Below are 20,013 nucleotides of genomic sequence, written 5' to 3' on the forward strand. Positions count from 1 at the left end.
GGAACCTGGGTCCACTGAAAGAGAAACAATTGCTCTAAACTCTGAGCCATCTCTCCATTCCATCTCTGCATTCTTTTTATTTAAAGAAATGATACATACAAAGGGTTTTTTAAGTATCATCTATAATGTCATACATGATATCTGTGTATATGTGTATGTGTGCATGCATGAATATGGTCTGGGGGAGGTTCGGTGAAGGACACAAATGTAGTCAACTAAAGCAAAATAGGATTACCTTGGTCAGTTCAGTTCATAATTCATCTCTTCTTATCTCTCCTATCTTTAAAATATCACATTTCCACATCTTTCTGGCTTGCTATCATTTTTTAATACTCAAATGACAAAGAAGTGAGACCTCTAAAATTTGAGTTGTTAGGTCACGAATGTTTCTTCTCAGTAATTTCTGGGAGTCTCAAAGGTATGGCTTACATGTTAGACAGTCTATTTCTTACATCTGACATGTATCCTCTGTCTGCTTTCTCTGCTGGCTCTTGGTGGCAGGACACAGAAGCTTCTGAGATGCCATAATGAGGCTGTTATCCATGGTTCTCCTCACAAATCACAAAGCTCCTGCTCACACTCCGAGGACATTTCATTGTGCTTGAAACTTCTCATTGTTGTTGCCTCAGATGATACAGGTCAAAACCAGTAAACCACAGGCTCTCTTCTCCTCCTTCTGTATTCCAGATTAATCTGGTCATTAGAGAAATAAATGTGTCCGCTGAGTAAAGGATGAGATCTCTGTCTGGTCTGGTCAACAGTCATTTAGTTGTTAATCCTTCTGATTAATGCCTGAATATTTTACTCAAAAATTTCACAAAGCCCAAGACATTCTGAACAGAAGCAATCTGTTTCCTTTGCATCTGGACTGTCCCTTTGAGGTCCAACCTGTGCCACTGTTGGGCGAGAGTGGAAGCATTAAGAGATGGAACCTGGTGGGAAGTCTTAGTCCAATCTGAGTCATGTCCTTAAAAGAGAATGTAGGTAGGTCCCTGACCCCAACCTCCATTTCTCTCTGTGATATGGGACACATGTACCCACTGTGATGTACAGCTCCATCCAGGACCAAAAGCAAGGGAACAAATACCATTTTAAGCCTAGAAAACAATCCATTTTTCTTTATAAGTTGATTTATCTCAAGCATTTGTGCAAAGATGACTAACACAGTCATTCAGGTAAATTCAGGGTATAAAAACAGCTTCCTCAAAATATTCCCCCCGCTTGCATATTAATATGGCACATCTGTTGTCTGGGTTTTATATTTTTGTTTTTTTTTTTTATTTTATTTTTATTTTTTTAATTAGTTATTTTCTTCATTTACATTTCCAATGCTATCCCAAAAGTCCCCCATACCCAACCACACTCCCCTAACGACCCACTCCCACTTCTTGGCCCTGGCGTTCCCCTGTACTGAGGCATATGAAGTTTGCAAGACCAATGGGCCTCTCTTTCCAATGATGGCCAAATAGGCCATCGGCTGATATATATGCAGCTAGAGACACGAGCACTGGGGGGTACTGGTTAGTTCATATTGCTATTCTACCTATAGGGTTGCAGACCCCTTTAGCTCCTTGGGTACTTACTCTAACTCCTCCATTTGGGAACCCTGTGATCCATCCAATAGCTGACTGTGACCATCCACTTCTGTGTTTGCTAGACCCCGGCATAGCCTTACAAGAGACAGCTATGTCAGGGTCCTTTCAGCAAAATCTTGCTAGTGTATGCAATGGTGTCAGCGTTTGGAGGCTGATTATGGGATGGATCCCAGGGTGCGGCAGTCTCTAGACGGTCCATCCTTTCATCTCAGCTCTAAACTATCTCTGTAACTCCTTCCATGGGTGTTTTGTTCCCAATTCTAAGAAGGGGCAAAGTGTCCACACTTTGGTCTTCATTCTTCTTGAGTTTCATGTGTTTTGCAAACTGTATCTTGTATCTTGGGTATTCTAAGTTTCTGGGCTAATATCCACTTATCAGTGAGTACATATCATGTGAGTTCTTTTGTGATTGGGTTACCTCACTGAGGATGATGCCCTCCAGGTCCTTCCATCTGCCTAGGAATTTCATAAATTCATTCTTTTTAATAGATGAGTGGTACTCCATTGTGTAAATGTACAATATTTTCTGTATCTATTCCTCTGTTGAGGGGCATCTGGGTTCTTTCCAGCTTTGGGCTATTATAAACAAGGCTGCTATGAACATGTGAGAGCATGTGTCCTTCTTACCAGTTGGGACATCTTCTGGATTTATGCCCAGGAGAGGTATTGCGGGATCCTTCTGTAATACTATGTCAAATTTTCTGAGGAACAGCCAGACTGATTTCCAAACTGGTTGTAAAAGCTTGCAATCCCACCAACAATGGAGGAGTGTTCCTCTTTCTCCACATCCTCTCCAGCATCTGCTGTCACCTGAATTTTTGATCTTAGACATTCTGACAGGTGTGAGGTGAAATCTCAGGGTTCCTTTGATTTGAATTTCCCTGATGATTAAGGATGCTGAATATTTTTTTCAGGTGCTTCTCAGCCATTCAGAATTCCTCAGGTAAGAATTCTTTGTTTAGCTCTGAGCCCATTTTTTAATGGGGTTATTTGATTTTCTGGAGTCTACCTTCTTGAGTCTTTATATATATTGGATATTGGTCCCCTACCTGATTTAGGGTAGGTAAAGATCCTTTCCCAATCTGTTGGTGGCCTTTTTGTCTTATTGAAAGTGTCTTTTGCCTTACAGAAGCTTTGCAATTTTATGAGGTCCCATTTGTCGATTCTTGATCTTAAAGGACAAGCCATTGCTATTTTATTCAGGAATTTTTCCCATGTGCCCATATCTTCATCTTCAAGGCTTAATCCCACTTTCTCCTCTACAAGTTTTACTGTCTCTGGTTTTATGTGGAGTTCCTTGAGCCACTTAGATTTGACCTTAATACAAGGAGATAGGAATGAATTAATTCTCATTCTTCTACATGATAACTGCCAGCTGTGCCAGCATGATTTGTTGAAAATCCTTTCTTTTTTCCACTAGATAGTTTTAGCTCCCTTGTCAAAGATCAAGTGACCATTGGTGTGTGAGTTCATTTCTGGGACTTCAATTCTATTCTATTGGTCTACTTGTCTGTCACTATACCAGTACCATGCAGTTTTTATCACAATTGCTCTGTACTACAGATTTAGGTCAGACATGGTGATTCCACCAGAGGTTTTTTTTTATCATTGAGAAGAGTTTTTGCTATCCTAGGTTTTTTCATTTTCCAGATGAATTTGCAAATTACCCTTTCTAATTCATTGAAGAATTGATTTGGAATTTTGATGGGGATTGCATTGAATCTGTAGATTGCTTTTGGCAAGATAGCCATTTTTACTATATTGATCCTGCCGATCCATGAGCATGGGAGATCTTTCCATCTTCTGAGATCTTCTTTAATTTCTTTCTTCAGAGACTTGAAGTTCTTATCATACAGACTTTCACTTCCTTAGTTAGAGTCACGTCAAGGTATTTTATATTATTTGTGACTATTGAGAATGGTGTTGTTTCCCTATTTCTTTCTCAGCCTGTTTATCCTTTGTGTAGAGAAAGGTCATTGACTTGTTTGAGTTAATTTTATATCTAGCTACTGCACTGACACTGTTTATCAGGTTTAGGAATTCTCTGGTGGAATTTTTAGGGACACTTATATATACTATTATATCATCTATAAAAACTGATATTTTGACTTCTTCCTTCCCAATTTGTATCCCCTTGATCTCCTTTTGTGGTTGAATTGTCCTGGATAGGACTTCAAGTACTATGTTCAATAGGTAGGAAAAAGTGGGCAGCCTTGTCTAGTCCCTGATTTTAGTGGGATTGCTTCCAGCTTCTCACCATTTACTGTGGTGTTGGATACTGGTGTGGTATAGATTGCTTTTATCATGTTTAGGTATGAGCCGAGAATTTTTGATCTTTCAAACACTTTTATCATGAATGGATGTTGGATTTTGTCAAACACTTTCTCTGCATCTAACGAGTTGATCATGTGGTTTTTGTCTTTGAGTTTGTTTATATAGTGGATTATGTTGATGGATTTCTGTATATTAAACGATCCCTACATCCCTGGAATGAAACCTCCTTGGTCAGGATGGATGATTGTTTTGATGTGTTCTTGGATTCTGTTAGCGAGAATTTTATTGAATATTTTTGCATCGATATTCATAAGGGAAATTGATCTGAAGTTCTTTATCTTTGTTGGGTCTGTCTGTGGTTTAGGTATCAGAGTAATTGTGACTTCATAGAATGAATTGGGTAGAGTACCTTCCCGCTTCTATTTTGTGGAATAGTTTGTGAAGAACTGGAATTAGATCTTTGAAAGTCTGATAGAACTCTGCACTAAACCTGTCTGGTCCGGGGGTCTTTTTGGTTGAGAGACTATTAATGACTGCTTCTATTTCTTTATTGGATATAGGACTGTTTAGATCATTAACCTGATTTAACCTTGGTACCTGCTATCTGTCTAGAAATTTGTCCATTTCATTAGGTTTTCCAGGGTTTTTTTTCTTGTTGTTGTTGTTTTTTTTAGCTTGTTTGTTTGTTTTTTGAGTATAGCCTTTTGTAGAAGGATCTGATGATGTTTTGGATTTCTTCAGGATCTGTTGTTATGTCTCCCTTTTCATTTCTGATTTTGTTAATTGGGATGCTGTCCCTGTACCCGCTAGTGAGTCTGGCGAAGGGTTTATCTATCTTGTTGATTTTCTCAAAGAACCAGCTCCTCCTTTGGTTGATTCTTTGAATAGTTTTTCTTGTTTCCGCTTGGTTGATTTTACCCCTGAGTTTGATTATTTCCTGCAGTCTACTTCTCTTGGGTGAATGCGCTTCCTTTTGTTCTAGAGCTTTTAGGTGTGTTGTCAAGCTGCTAGTGTGTGCTCTCTCTAGTTTCTTCTTGGAGGCACTCAGAGTTATGTGTTTTCCTCTTAGAAATGCTTTCATTGTGTCCCAAAAGTTTGGGTATGTAGAGGCTTCATTTTCATTAAACTCTAAAATGTCTCTAATTTCTTTCTTTATTCCTTCCTTGACCAAGGTATCATTGAGAAGAGTGTTGTTCAGTTTCCACATGAATGTTGGCTTTCTATTATTTATGTTGTTATTGAAGATCAGCTTTAGTCCATGGTGATCTGATAGGATGCATGGGACAATTTCAATATTTTTGTATCTGTTGAAGCCTCTTTTATGATCAATTATATGGTTAATTTTGAAGAAGTTCCATGAGGTGCTGAGAAGAAGGTATATCCTTTTGTTTTAGGATAAAATGTTCTGTAGATATCTGTTAAATCCATTTGTTTCCTAACCTCCATTAGTTTTACTGTGTCCCTGTTTAATTTCTGTTTCCACGATCTGTCTATTGATGAAAGTGGTGTGTTGAAGTCTCCCACTATTATTGTGTGAGGTGCAATGTATGCTTTAAGCTTTATTAAACTTTCTTTAATGAATGTGGCTGCCCTTGTGTTTTGAGCATACATATTCAGAATTGAGAGTTCCTCTTGGAAGATTTTACCTTTGATGAGTATGAAGTGACCCTCCTTGTCTTTTTTGATAACTTTGGGTTGGAAGTCGATTTTATAAGATATTAGAATGGCTACTCCATCTTGTTTCTTCAGACCATTTGCTTGGAAAATTGTTTTCCAGCCTTTCATTCTGAGGTAGTATCTGTCTTTTTCCCTGAAATGGGTTTCCTGTATGCAGCAAAATGTTGGGTCCTGTTTGTGTAGCCAGTTTGTTAGTCTATGTCTTTTTATTTGGGAATTGAGTCCATTGTTATTAATAGATATTAAGGAAAAATAATTGTTGCTTCCTATTATTTTTGTTGTTAGAGTTGGCATTCTGTTCTTGTGGCTGTCTTCTTTTAGGTTTGTTGAAAGATTACTTTCTTGCTTTTTCTAGGGGGTGGTTTGCTTCCTTGCATTGCTTTCTTTCTGTTATTATCCTTTGAAGGGTGTGATTCATGGAAAGATAATGTGTGAATTTGGTTTTGTCGTGGAATACTTTGGTTTCTCCATCTATGGTAATTGAGAGTTTGGCTGGGTATAGTAGCCTGGGTGGCATTTGTGTACTCTTAGTGTCTGTAACATCTGTTCAGGATCTTCTGGCTTTCATAGTCTCTGATGAAAAGTCTGGTGTAATTCTGGTAGACCTGTCTTTATATGTTCCTTGACCTTTTTCCCTTACTGCTTTTAATATTCTATCTTTATTTAGTGCACTTGTTGTTCTGATTATTATGTGTCAGGAGGAATTTCTTTTTTTATCCAGTCTATTTGAAGTTCTGTAGGCTTCTTGTATGTTCATGGGCATCTCTTTCTTTAGGTTTGGGAAGTTTTCTTCTATAATTTGGTTGAAGATATTTGCTGGCCCTTTAAGTTGAAAATCTTCAATCTTATGTACTCCTATTATCCTTAGGTTTGGTCTTCTCATTGTGTCCTGGATTTCCTGGATGTTTTGACTCAGGATCTTTTTGCATTTTTCATTTTCTTTGATTGTTGTGCTGATGTTCTCTATAGAATCTTCTGCACCTGAGATTCTCTCTTCCATCTCCTGTATTCTGTTGCTGATGCTTGCATCTATGGTTCCAGATTTCTTTCCTAGGGTTTCTATCTCCACCATTGCCTCACTTTGGGTTTTCCTTATTTTGTCTACTTCCCTTTTTAGGTCTAGTATGGTTTTGTTCATTTCCATCACCTGTTTGGGTGTGTTTTCCTCTTTTTCTTTAAGGACTTCTACCTGTTTGATTGTGTTTTCTTATTTTTCTTTAAGGACTTGTAACTCTTTAGCAGTGTTCTCCTGTATTGCTTTAAGTGAGTTATTAAAGTCCTTCCTGATGTCCTCTACCATCATCATGAGATATGCTTTTAAATCCGGGTCTAGCTTTTCGGGTGTGTTGGGGTGCCCAGGACTGAGTGAGGTGGGAGTGCTGCATTCTGGTGATGGTGAGTGGTTTTGTGTCTGTTAGTATGATTCTTATGTTTGCCTTTCACCATCTGGTAATCTCTGGAGTTAGTTGTTATAGTTGTCTCTGGTTAGAGTTTGTTCCTCTCATGATTCTGTTAGCCTCTATCAGCAGACCTGGGAGACTTGCTCTCTCCTGAGTTTCAGCAATCAGAGCACTCTCTGAAAGCAAGCTCTCTTCTTGCAGGGAAGGTGTACAGATATCTGGTGTTCAGACCTGCCTCCTGGCAGAGATGAAGGCCCGAAACAGGGCCTGTCCCAGAAGCTTTGTCGCTTCTGCCTGTCCCAGAAGCTGTTAGCTTCTGTAGTCCACACTCTCACCTGAGCAGACTAGTCTCAGAGGGATCCAGGAACCAAGATGGCTCCCTCAGGTGCTCCAGCAAAGCCCTTCTGGGCGGGGCAGACACCTCTCCTCTGGCAGGAAGGTGCTCAGATATCTGAAGCCCAAAACAGGGTCTGCCTCAGAAGCTGTCCTTGGGGGTGTCTGCTGACTCCACACCCAAGGTGACCAGGTGCTGGTGCTGACCAGAAGGGTCTTGTGACTCTGGTCAGGCCTGGTTTTCTGCTTCCCTAATGCTGTCTCAGGTCCCAAGTGATTGGAATGGAACAGAAGTTGTGTTCCACTCACCAGTGGTCCTAAGATCGTGTGCAGATTCCTTTAGGGACCTTGGGGGTGTCCGCCAACTCCACACCCAAGGTGACCAGGTGCTGGAAAGGATCTATTTTTGTTCTTTTATTGCTTAATATCTTTTGATTTTATTTTGTGTTGTGGACTTCCTATGCTGATTGCAACACTATTAAAATCAATTCATATTGTCATGTGATCAACCAGAAAGATTACTTTCTGAATTTTTATTTCACATACCCATCTGTCTAAGCAGAAGACACACTGCCATTAAATCACCTTGAATTGGAATAAATCATGCACACTCTTTCCTTTCTACATTTCTCTTTATCTCATTTACTACACTGACCTATTTCCTTGAAGGTTATATAACACTTAATTTAACATACTGTATGTAGATATAATACACAACATATAATGGGCAAAATATACACTTAAGATCAGCATTTCCATTGGGCATGGCAGTAACACATCCTTAATTCTAGCATTCCAGAGCCAGAGGTTGTAGGACTTCTGTGAGTTCCAAGCTGACCTTTTTGTATCATAAATTCCAAGCCAACCAGGACTGCACTGTGAGACCCTATCTCAAAAAAAAATTAATTTAAAAATTATATTCTACTTTATCATTCAAAATCATGTAACCCCACCCCATGAATTAACTGGTTTAAAAGCATGATGGTATTTTGTTTGCTATTAGTATCTCTTTCTAAATTTCAGTCAATATTCCAGGTGTTTATATTAATTTCTCTTCAGTGTAGTTGGACACAGATGATTTTGTTTCTTCTCTCCCTTTCCAGGGAGCCTCTTGTCTCACCATCCTATATGCTAGAACTGCAGGCCTTTGCCGCCATACTTGAGTTATGAATGCTGTTTAAGAGAAGGAAATTGTTTTTATCTTGCTGCAGAACACAGTGTCTGAACATCTTGAGAAATGTTATTCCAGAGATCAGATCTATATTTATGTGGGAGATATTCTCATTGCACTGAACCCTTTTCAGAGTCTGGGTATTTATTCCACAAAGGTATGTGTGTAGCTTGCATTCCCTTTGTACAAATAAGTCTAGTAGTCAGACTCTTAATTTAAATGAATGACAGCAAAAAAATATATACCAGCCCTTGGAGAAAACTCTTACAAATTGGTCATTCAAACATGTAAGTCATTCAAACAGATATGTAGGAAAAATATATAAAATCAATGTGAATAGTATTTGTGGTCTTTTTCCAAAAAAAATACATGTAATATTATGAATTACATGCAATTTTCTTAGTAACATCCTATTCCTAAATGATGCCTAAAAACGAGTATACTTAATGTCTGTCTCTGAACTGAGCATTGGAGAGTCAAAATATAGCTACACCATCTGTATAGTGGATACATAACGGCTGTAAAATTTGTCATTGTGATATCTTAAATTTCTCTTAACATGTTAATTGGGTTCATTGCTGTCATACAATGTATGCTTTATGAGTAAAAGTATTTAATTAGCAATTACTCAGCCACTAAAGCTTTAAATATAGAATTAAATAAGACTGTTTTTTATTTTTAATTAGGCCCATTGTCTTTTAGCTACCTATTGATTTTAATATTAAAACATTATTTAATATTATGCCTAATAGCTCATTTAAATGCCAGTCTAAAATGTACAGGAAAATAATATGCTTACAAGAATTGGCCTGGCCTATAAAAAAAGGTTGGGCTTAGTAAAATTCTGCTATCAATTAATGGTACGACTTCATACAAATCAAGTGAGATTATGTAAATTAAATCAAGAGATAGGGGAAAGATGTCACATGTCAGACATTATCATATTCAAGAAGTAGTCAAAAATAATTTCTGATTTCTTATTTGTAAAGTTTTTTTTCATGTAAACAAATAATCACATTTTGAAGCCTTAAGCTCTACATTGGAAATAATATACAAGTCAAAAAAAACTCTATAAGATTTATCCACTTTAACTGCAGCTTTCTAGGTTGTATATTGGAGCAAAGAGAACTGCCAACCCACCTCACATTTTTGCAATGGCTGATTTGGGATACCAGTCTATGGTCACATATAATGCAGACCAGGTAAGACAGGCTTTCTCACATCCCTTACTTCATTGAGAGCCACTGAGTTTCCTAGAGATGCAGTCTTCTCATGGCTTCCTTTCCCTCCCATGCAGTGCATCGTTATTTCTGGAGAAAGTGGTGCTGGCAAGACAGAGAGCGCTCATCTTCTGGTTCAACAGCTCACTGTGCTTGGAAAGGTAGAATTATTTTTTTCCTGTCATAATTGAAATATTTGTGTGTTTCAAATAACTATTCAATTAGTATTCACCAATTCCCATACTTTATAGTACATGCAAATGATTAAACATAACTGTTACCATTTGAGTTTTAAAGTATATCAAAGAGCAGTGGGAATGATCTCAGTGGTTAAGAGCATAACCCCTACGCCTCCAGTGTGGGAGTGTTTTGTAGAGCTATCCGCTAGGACTGTGTTCTACAGCTCTGTGTTTTGATTGATTGTGGTTTTCTTTCATGATCTCCGTCTAGTGCAAAGAGGGGTTTGCTTGGTGAGAGGTGAGTACCTGAGTACCACACTTATCTGTGGGTACAAGGACAAAAGTTTTCATAATATTTTAGAGATTATGCTGGTTTAGTAACTTAGCGATTATAGATTCTCTTCCGATTACAACATCTTCATTGGCACTGAGTAGCACCAAGTAGGTTTCCAGTAGCAGGCATAGTTCTCTCTTCTGTTGAGTGGGTCTAAAGTCCAATTAGAAGGCTTTGGTTGCCTAAAGGTATGCATGCCACTACTGGACCCTTCAGCTATCATTCTGTGCTGATCATTGTTGTGATTCACAGGTATCATGGCTGTGTAGGACTGTTGGCTGTTTCCTTCCTTTGGAAGCTCACATAGTTCCCTCTCATACCATGAAAGCTAGTCCTCAGAGAAGGTGTGCTTAAATCAGTTTCAGTTAAGAGGCCTCAGGGCTCTGTTTCTCAAGGCATGATGTCTTCAGCAATAGAGACCATCCATCTCTGGGGGGAAAACAGGGTAACAGCCAGAGGCTGGATGCTTTGGGGATCTCCTGGACAGCCCTGGTGAACAACTCAAAAAAGAGCTTCCCCTGTCTTGCACTGGAGTTTTTGGTCATTGGTTTTTGATCTTGGAAGAAGCACCATCATCCCAGAAGTGAAAAGTATAACTTACTTATTAAAGTAAAACTCATTTAAACTATATTTGTATAGTTATATGTATTATAATTTTTAAAAGCAAGTAGTCAATAGTTTGATTCCTTGTGGCTTTTTCAGGCTTTCTTGATGTTGTCTTAGCCTCCCTCTGTCTTCTGTGTTTATTGCCTTCCCCCTCTCTAAAAAAAGGCCCTCCTTTCCATCTTCCCTATGAGATCATTTGTATCCTGCCATCCCCCATCCCCTGCTTCTCCAGGAGCAGTGTTAAATGGACATTAGTGTGCTGAGTTATGGGAAAGGGGGAAGCTGCATGAAAAGGGAAAAAGAACTATACTAGCTGTACTGGCTAGCTTTGTGTCAACTTGACACAGCTGGAGTTATCACAGAGAAAGGAGCTTCAGTTGAGGAAATGCCTCCATGAGATTCAACTGTAAGGCATTTTCTCAATTAGTGATCAAGGGGACAGGCCTCTTGTGGGTGGGACCATCTCTGGGCTGGTAGTCTTGGGTTCTATAAGAGAGCAAGCTGAGCAAGCCAGGTGAGGCAAGCCAATAAAGAACATCCCTCCATGGCCTCTGAATCACCTCTTGCTTCCTGACCTGCTTGAGTTCCAGTCCTGACTTCCTTTGGTGATGAACAGCAGTATGGAAGTGTAAGCCAAATAAACCCTTTCTTCCCCAACTTGCTTCTTGGTCAAGATGTTTGTGCAGGAATAGAAACCCTGACTAAGACACTAGCAAACAGTTTTTTAAAGTACAAATTCAGAGGACTGTGTTCTTTATGACTTACTACAAGGATCCAGCAGTGAAGTATATCTTTAAGGAATGGTGACTGACAGACTCATGGAACAGATTAGAGTCTGCACATAACTTTTTTTGTCAAAGAGGGTTAGTCAATTAATATAATGAATTTTCAAAATATAGTGTTGAAGAATTTTGTGTTCCCTCACAAACAAGGGAACCTCAGTCTAGATCTCACATTATAGAAAGCTAACACAAAATCAATATTAAGTATCAGTAGAAAACCACAAACTATAAACCAAAGCAGGTAAAGCTATGGTGGTATTACACTGATGAAAGATGCCTTAGATACAACACAAAATGCACAACTCAGAAAAGGAAGACTTTGTGTCTATTCTTTTGGTATTGTTAAGAGTTAAAACAAACACCTATGTAAGCCTTGTTCAAGAGAAAATGTTAACAAATTACATAACTAATAAAAATATAGAAATATGAAAATGTCTTAAACCCTATATTAAGAAATTAAATGACAAGAAATGGGAAATAACTGAATGGACAATTCCAAAAAAGGCTGTGTAGATGTCTATCATCATTCCTAAAGCTGCTCTGCACCATTCATCACTGGAAAATGCATATTAGGACTTTAATTAGATCCCTTCATATGCCTACTAAAGTGGCTAGAAATTGTTTACTAAGGTTTTGAGAAGAGGAAGTGTTGACAAGGATCTGAAACAGCTGGACTCTCATCTGTTATTAGTGATAATAGCAATTAGTGGTGGCTGAGATCAACAGTGGTAAGACAGCACAGTCACTTTGAAAAGTGGCTTACTGGCTTCTTCAACAGTGAAGATGTACTTTCCATGCAACTCAGGAATCTTGCTGCTACCTACCTTGCTAGGGCAAGAAAATAAAAACCCATGTACATACAGGTATTTACAGTGACTTTATTAATAAACTCAAAAAGGTACATAAGTTATAGGGCTATGGCTGCCTGTCAGTGGTAAAGTACTTCCCTGCCATATTTTAAACTCTGGATTCTATTCCTGGTAACATAAGAAAGCTAAAAACTTGTTGTTTGGTACATAGCTAACAACCTACTATAATAGACTGAAGCTGCATAGCCAAAAACAGCTGCTCACCTGAGCCCAACTTATTTTCAAAATTATGCATAGAAAGAATTCTGTTCCTGTTACATTAAGTGAACATCCTTCCATATGTGCTGGTATAGAATATAAGTATTCTTTCTTCTGACCTCTGCCTTCATGTGGACCTTCAGAGTTGTGCTGTCACAAGGGTCTGATGTCGTCTTTTGCTGTCCCCATGCCTATTAACTTCCTGCTACAGTAAAGAACATTTTAAAGGTCTTGGAGGACATTGAAATGAAATATAACAGGGGAGCCGTGAGATGCAGGCTCCTAAGGTATAAAATGGGAATCAGGTGACACAGTGTTGTCTACAAAGGTCTTGCTAGTCTGTCTTGATTTCTAAGCTGATAGAGGTTTTCAATAATGGATTGAAACTCTGTAGATGCTGCTCTGTAGATGGGAGCAAATTGCTTAATCTAATCTTTACCTTGTTCTAGATCTTGACATGTGATCTGATGGTGTGTGTGTGTGTGTGTGTGTGTGTGTGTGTGTGTATGTGTGTGTGTGTCCAGAGTCAATTCTGCCCTTGTCTGGTCTTGTTTTGTTTTTGTTTTTTTTTTTTACTTTTGTCCTTGCTAAAGATTTAACACATGCAAAATCGATTGTCTGATGGATGGAATTTTCCTTTGCAATCCTTCGGTCTTCACTTAGCAGGTTAGGACTATTTAATGAGTAGTAAAGATGCTCTCTTGCTCTGTCATAGGTAGAGGTCGCTCAAAAAATGTTTCACAGAGCCAAGTTTGTCCCAGCAGGATCCATATTGTTTCTTTATACTTGAAAATCTCTGGGCAGCTTCTAAGCCTCACTGTGATAGCTTCTTTCATTCATCAAGACAAATACAGCATCAGTTGTGTGGCCCCTTTGGGGGTTGCATATCAGATATTCTGCATATCAGATATTTACATAATGATTCATAACAGTGGCAAGATTACAGTTATGAAGTAGCAACAAAAATAGGGTTTTTTTTTTATTTGTGGTCACCACAACATGAGGAGCAGTTTAAAAGTTCATTCTAAGTATTAGTGTTTTCCATCATCTTGAAAACTTCTACTCCCTTAAACCTGGTCTCAGCAAGGTTCTAAGATTAACACTAAAGATAATCTCCTTAAGCTAATTTCCAACAACATGCAAGTGAGTTGTACCCCTAACCCACAAAAACACCAGTTCTCAACCAGTGAATTACAAACCCTTTGGGGTGGGGGGCAGGGGGTTGCATATCATCTATACTCTGTATATAAGATATTTACATTATGATGTGTAATAGTAGCAAGATTGTAGTTATGAAGTAGCAACAAAAACAGTTTTATTTGGGGGATGGTCACCACAACATGAGGAACTGTATTAAAGGGTTGCAGCATAAGGAAGGTTGAGAATCACTGCTCGAAGAGGACAGGATGTGAACATGTGTCCCCAAGAGATGGTGCGACATAGTAGATAGGCAGCCGGGGAGGTTGTGTCCTGGCTAGGATTCCATTCTTTCTGTACACTCTGATGAGCTGCTCTGACTGCGATTTTTTTTTTCTCTCCAAATCTGCATTCACAAAATATCTTTATCCTCTTACTTTGATGCTTAGAAATTTCTGTAAACATAAGGAAAGTCGAATAGACTTTAAGAAAGATTCAGATGTAGTCCCAGGTCAATATTTAGGTTTAAAGTGAGAAGGTGCACTCTGTGCAGACTGCCTGTAGATTAATTATGTTTTCAAGCCATGTCAAACACAGAATTGTATGTGAATAAGAAAAGAGAAAAATGCCTCTTCCTGTATTCCTGAGAAAGTGTGTGAAACGTGTTCGGGAGGGGCATATGGACCCCACTGTAGCCTCTGGCAGTGAACCAAAATTTGTGCTCCTGTGATTTTGTTTGCATATAAAGTACTTATTAGGCGCATGCCCGCCTGCGGGAAAGGTCGCCTGCGAAGAGGGCGGGGGCGGAGAGCTGAGGGAAGAGAGGTCACCCTTCAGCAAGAGGGTGGGTGCAATGTGGAAAGGAGGCTGCAGCATCCCGGGCGGGCTGGAGGTGCAACAGCAGGGGCGGCGGCTTTAAATCCTCGGGGGGGGGGGGGGGGGACGCACACAGCACTGTGGAGCCGTGCCCCCCCCCCAGCCCAGGCTCTGCCCAAGGGCCACTCCTGACCCCCGCCCCGGGGCTTCGCGCGCCAGCCCCTCCTCCGCCCGGCCTTGCGGAGCCGGCGGGCCCGCCCAGCTCCCCTCCGGGGCCCTGCGGGACGGCCACGCTGCCCTGACGAGGCTGGGAGGGAAGAGCTGGACCAGATGGTGGCTAGAAGGCCTTGCCTAACTTCTGGGCTGTCCCCAACTGCATGAAGAGCAGCCAGTCTGACCTGGCCAGTTAATGACTTGCTGATAGACCTCCAGTTTCACATACCATTAGCTATTGGTAATCCATGTATTTAAATGGCCTCTGTTTGAACTCCTGTGCTTTCAATACCTGTCTGTTCTTCCAGACGTTGGCATTGGGAGTCCCAAAATGTCTCTCTGCTGGTGGCACTCTGGAAATGTTTAGTTAAAAGCCATTTTAGGGGCTGGAGAGATGGCTCAGTGGTTAAGAGCACTGACTGCTCTTCCAGAGATCCTGAGTTCAATTCTCAGCAACCATGGCTCACAACCATCTCTGATCAGATCCGATGCCCTCTTCTGGTGTGTCTGAAAAGAGCAACAGTGTACTCATATACGTAAAATAAATAAACAAATCTTTTTTTTAAAAAGTCATTTTAGATATGACATTATCACTGTAGATCCAGTTGTCAGTTATTAAGTTATCAGGTCTTTGGAAAATGCATTTTGTGAGAGAAATACATTTTATAATGTGTCATGATGAAATACACCTTTGACTTTTGACTTGGAGTTATAGGTGTTTCAGATCTGTGGTAGCAGCACTGGGAAAGCAAAGGTATAAGGATGACAAGCCTTAGGCCAGCCTGGACCACATAGTGAGAGCCTGTTTCAAAGAACAAGTGAGGACCGGGGTGGAGCTTAGTGTGGCGCTCTTGCCTAGCATGTGCAAGCCCTAGGCTCTTGCCTCACTACTGCAAAAGCAAAAACAACAGATTAGCTCATTATGGGCAGTCACAGGAAGCAATGAGCAGCCTTCTGTGTAGATCGGGGCCAAAGAACCTCAAAGGAACAACTTAAAGTAAAAATGGCATAGCCAGGCCCTGTTGCTCCTCCTTTGATTGTTGCTGTTTGCATTCCTTTGCTGAGCCCACATTTTCATAGGCTTGTTTACTACTCACTTCTGCTTCTTGGAGAAGACAGACCCAGAGGCCATCCGTCCCTATAGGTAGCTGACATGTCTGTTGTCTTCTCCTTCTTACATGACTATGTCTACTGCCTTGGCTGGATTTATAAGCAAAACCTACAGAAATAAATGTTTTGTGGTTTATCTAAAAATAATACAGAAAAGGTTGCTGTTATTTTTGGTGAATAAAATCAATTGGGTACAGTTTATTTCCATCTAAATAAAATGTGGATTTTGTTTAAAAAATAAAGTGCCTATAAAAAAAGACATTTTATTAGCAACTAATTGATTTTATTCTGCTTTTTGTATCTTGACATCTTTATGTAGGCTAATAACAGAACCCTGCAAGAGAAGATTTTACAAATGAACAATTTGGTTGAAGCCTTTGGCAATGCCTGCACTATTATAAATGACAACTCCAGCAGATTTGGAAAATACTTAGAAATGAAATTTACTTCTTCTGGAGCTGTAGTTGGGGCACAGATTTCTGAATACCTTCTGGAAAAATCCCGTGTCATTCACCAAGCCATGTAAGTGCGTGTCAGATATACCTTAGTTTCTTTTTTTTTTTATTAAGTATTTTCCTCGTTTACATTTTCAATGCTATCCCAAAGGTCCCCCATACCCACCCCCCCAATCCCCTACCCACCCACTGCCCCTTTTTGGCCCTGGTGTTCCCCTGTACTGGGGCATATAAAGTTTGCAAGTCCAATGGGCCTCTTTGCAGTGATGGCCGACTAGGCCATCTTTTGATACATATGCAGCTAAAGACAAGAGTTCCCAGGTACTGGTTAGTTCATAATGTTGTTCCACCTATAGAGTTGTAGTTCCCTTTAGCTCCTTGGGTAATTTCTCTAGCTCCTCCATTAGGGGCCCTGTGACCCATCCAATAGCTGACTGTGATCATCCACTTCTGTGTTTGCTAGGCCCCAGCATAGTCTCACAAGAGAGAGCTATATCTGGGTCCTTTCAGCAAAATCTTGCTAATCTTGAGTAATTTATATAAGAGCAAGGCTTATAGAGTTAAAAGCTCTCCCAAACTACTCATTCTATTGATAGCCCACTATGTGTAAGTTACTTATTTTTGGAAGTAAAGAGACTCCCTCACCTGTGCTTTATCCTCACATATATTAGCATTTGAGGGAGAAATTAATAAATGCCATAATAATTATGCTATGACATAGGCGATACAAACAGAGTGGGGAAGAGCAAGTAGTAAAACCTCATTTCTCCAGGCAAAAATCGATGAGGAATTTAATTAAAAAACAGTAGACTCCACTTCTTCTTTAAATATAGCTATTATTCTTTTTCTGAGTAAACATAGATATTTTTATTTTCTTCTTCCTGTATTTATACACAACAGACTTAATAAAATATTCAGGAATGTTCTGCTGTGTGACTATTTTTATTACTAGTAGATTTTAGATCATCAATACCACTCATATTTGCTTGTTGTTGTTGCTTTTCAATTCTAATTACATTTTTTATTAATTAATTAATTAATTACTTTACATCCCAATTGTAGTCTCCTCCCTCCTCTTCTCCCACTCTCTCCCTCACAAATCCTTCCCCCAACTCCCCCCCCCCCGTCTCATTAGAGAAGGGGAAGACCCCCAAGGGTACCACCCTACCCTGGCACATCAAGTCTCAGGAGAACTAAACACCTCCTCTCCCACTGAGGCCCAACCAGGGAGGCCAATTAAGGGAAGGGAATCCAAAGGAGGACAACAGAGTCAGAGACAGTCCCTGCTCCAATTGTTAGGGACTCCACATGAAGATGCAGCTGCATATCTGCTCAATATGTAGGGGTTCTAGGTCTAGCCAATGTAGGTTCTTTGGTTGGTAGTTCAGTCCCTGCGAGCTGCCATGGGCCCAGGTTAGTTAACTCTGTTTGCTTTCTTGTACTGTTTGACTCCTTGGGCTCCTGTGCTCTGCTTAATGTTTGGCTGTGGGTCTCTGCATTTGTTTCTATCAGTTACTGAATAAAGGCTCTCAGAGGACTGTTATGCTAGGCTCCTGTATACAAGCATAAGAGAGTATCATTAATCATGTCAGGGTCTGACTCTTGCCTATGGAATGGGTTTCAAGTTGGGCCAGTCATTGGTTTGCCATTCCCTCTATGCTTATCCCTACACATCTGGTAGACAGGACAAATTTTAGGTCAAAGGTTTTGTGGTTGACATCCCCCTCCCTCCAGTGGAAGTACCACTTGACTACAGGAGGTGGTCACTTCAGTCTCCACACCCCAGCTGCTAGGAGACTCAGATAGGGTCACCCCCATAGACTCCTAGGAGCCCCCCACCCCCACTCTCCAGTCTCCCAGGACTCCCAGGTCTCATTCCAGCCCTCTCCTGCCCTCCCCACATCCCACACCTGATCCCCAACCCTATTCCCCTCCTCACCCCCTCTTCCCTCCCTCCATCCACCTCTGATGTCTATTTTATTTCCCCTTCTGAGTGCAATCCAAGAATCCTTACTTGGGCCCTCCTTATTACTTAATTTCTTTGGGTCTGTGGATTATAGCATGGTTAACCTGTACTTTATGGCTAACATCCACTTATGACAACCTTCCATGCTTGTCTTTCTGGGTCTGGGTTGCCTCACTTAGGATGATATTTTCTCATTCCATCAATTCACCTAAAAATTTCATGATTTTTTTAAATACCTAAATAGTATTCCATTGTATAAATGGACCACATTTTCTTTACCTATTTTTCAGTTGAGGGACATCTAGGTTGTTTCTAGTTCCTGGCTATTATGAATAAAGCGTTTATGAACATAGTTGAGAAAGTGTCCCTGTGGTATAGTGGGTATTTGTCTAGGAGTGGCATAGCTGGGTCTTGGGGTAGAACTATTCCCAAATCCTAAGAAACCGTCAAATTGATTTCCAGAGTTTTTAATTATTTATACTTCCACCAGAAATGAAGGAGTGTTTCCCATTCTATACATCCTTGCCAACATGTCCTATTGACAGTGCTCTTTGCCTACAGAAACTTCTCAGTTTCATGAGGTCATGTTTATTAATTGTTGATCTTAGTGCCGGAGTCATTGGTGGTCTCTTCAGGAAGTTGTCTCATATGCCAATATGTTCAAGGGAGTTCCCCACTCTCTCTTCTGTTAGATTTAGTGTGGTTAATTTTATGTTGAGATCTTTGATCCTGTTGGACTTGAGTTTTATTCAGTGATAAATATGGATCTATTTGCATTTTTCTATATGCAGGCATCCAGTTAGACTAGCATCATTCATTGAAGATGCTTTCTTTTTTCCATTGTATGGTTTTGGCTTCTTTATCACAAATCAAGTGACCATAGTTGTGTGCATTTATTTCTGGGTCTTCAATTTGATTCCATTGATGAATCTCTCTGTTTTTTATGTATATACCATGTTGTTTTTATACTATTGCTTTCTAGTACAACTTGAAATCAGTTATGGTGATACCTCCAGTTCACATGGTTATTGTACAGGATTGTTTTAGATAGCCTGGGGTTTTTCTTTTCTGGTTGTTACTTCAATTTGAAGTTGAGAATTGTTTTCTCAAGATCTGTAAAATAAAAAAAAAAATGAGTTGAAAGCTTGATGGTAATTGTATTGCATATGTAGACTGCATGGCCATTTTATTTTATAGCCATTAGTCAATTCTACTAATCCATGAGCATGGGCGATCTTTCCATCTTTGGATACCTTCTTCAATTTCTTTCTTTAAAGACTTGAATTTCTTGACATACAGGTCTTTAACTTGCTTGCTTAGAATTACACGAAGATATTTTATATTATTTGTGGCTGTTGTGAAGGGTGTTGTTTCCCTGATTTCTTGCTCAGCCTGTTTATCATGTGTATACAGGAGAGCACTGATTTCTTTGAGTTAACTTTGTATCCAGCCACTTTGTTGAAGGCATTTATCAGCTGTAGGCATTCTCTGGTAGAATTTTTGGGGTCACTTACATATACTATCATATCATCTGCTAATAATGATACTTTGACTTTTTTTTTCTAATTTGAATCCCCTAGATCTCCTTTAGTTGTTTAATTGCTCTTCCTATTATTTTAAGTACCATATTGAAGAGATACAGAAAGAGTGGACAGTTTTTGCTGTGTCCCTGATTTTC

The 20,013-nt window shown here is 39.7% G+C and overlaps 1 protein-coding gene across 1 annotated transcript in view; it reads left to right on the forward strand.

Moving 5' to 3' along the window:
- The window catches only part of Myo3a (myosin IIIA), a 390,750-nt gene that overhangs the window by 96,378 nt on the left and 274,359 nt on the right, over positions 1-20,013 (forward strand). The window contains exons 11-14 of the mRNA NM_148413.3: positions 8,491-8,607; positions 9,548-9,652; positions 9,748-9,831; positions 16,234-16,436. Of these exons, the coding sequence (NP_680779.3) occupies positions 8,491-8,607; positions 9,548-9,652; positions 9,748-9,831; positions 16,234-16,436 (509 nt within the window). The remainder of the gene's footprint in view (positions 1-8,490; positions 8,608-9,547; positions 9,653-9,747; positions 9,832-16,233; positions 16,437-20,013) is intronic.

Source organism: Mus musculus, chromosome 2 (assembly GCF_000001635.26).
Source record: "Mus musculus strain C57BL/6J chromosome 2, GRCm38.p6 C57BL/6J".
Classification (NCBI taxonomy): domain Eukaryota; kingdom Metazoa; phylum Chordata; class Mammalia; order Rodentia; family Muridae; genus Mus; species Mus musculus.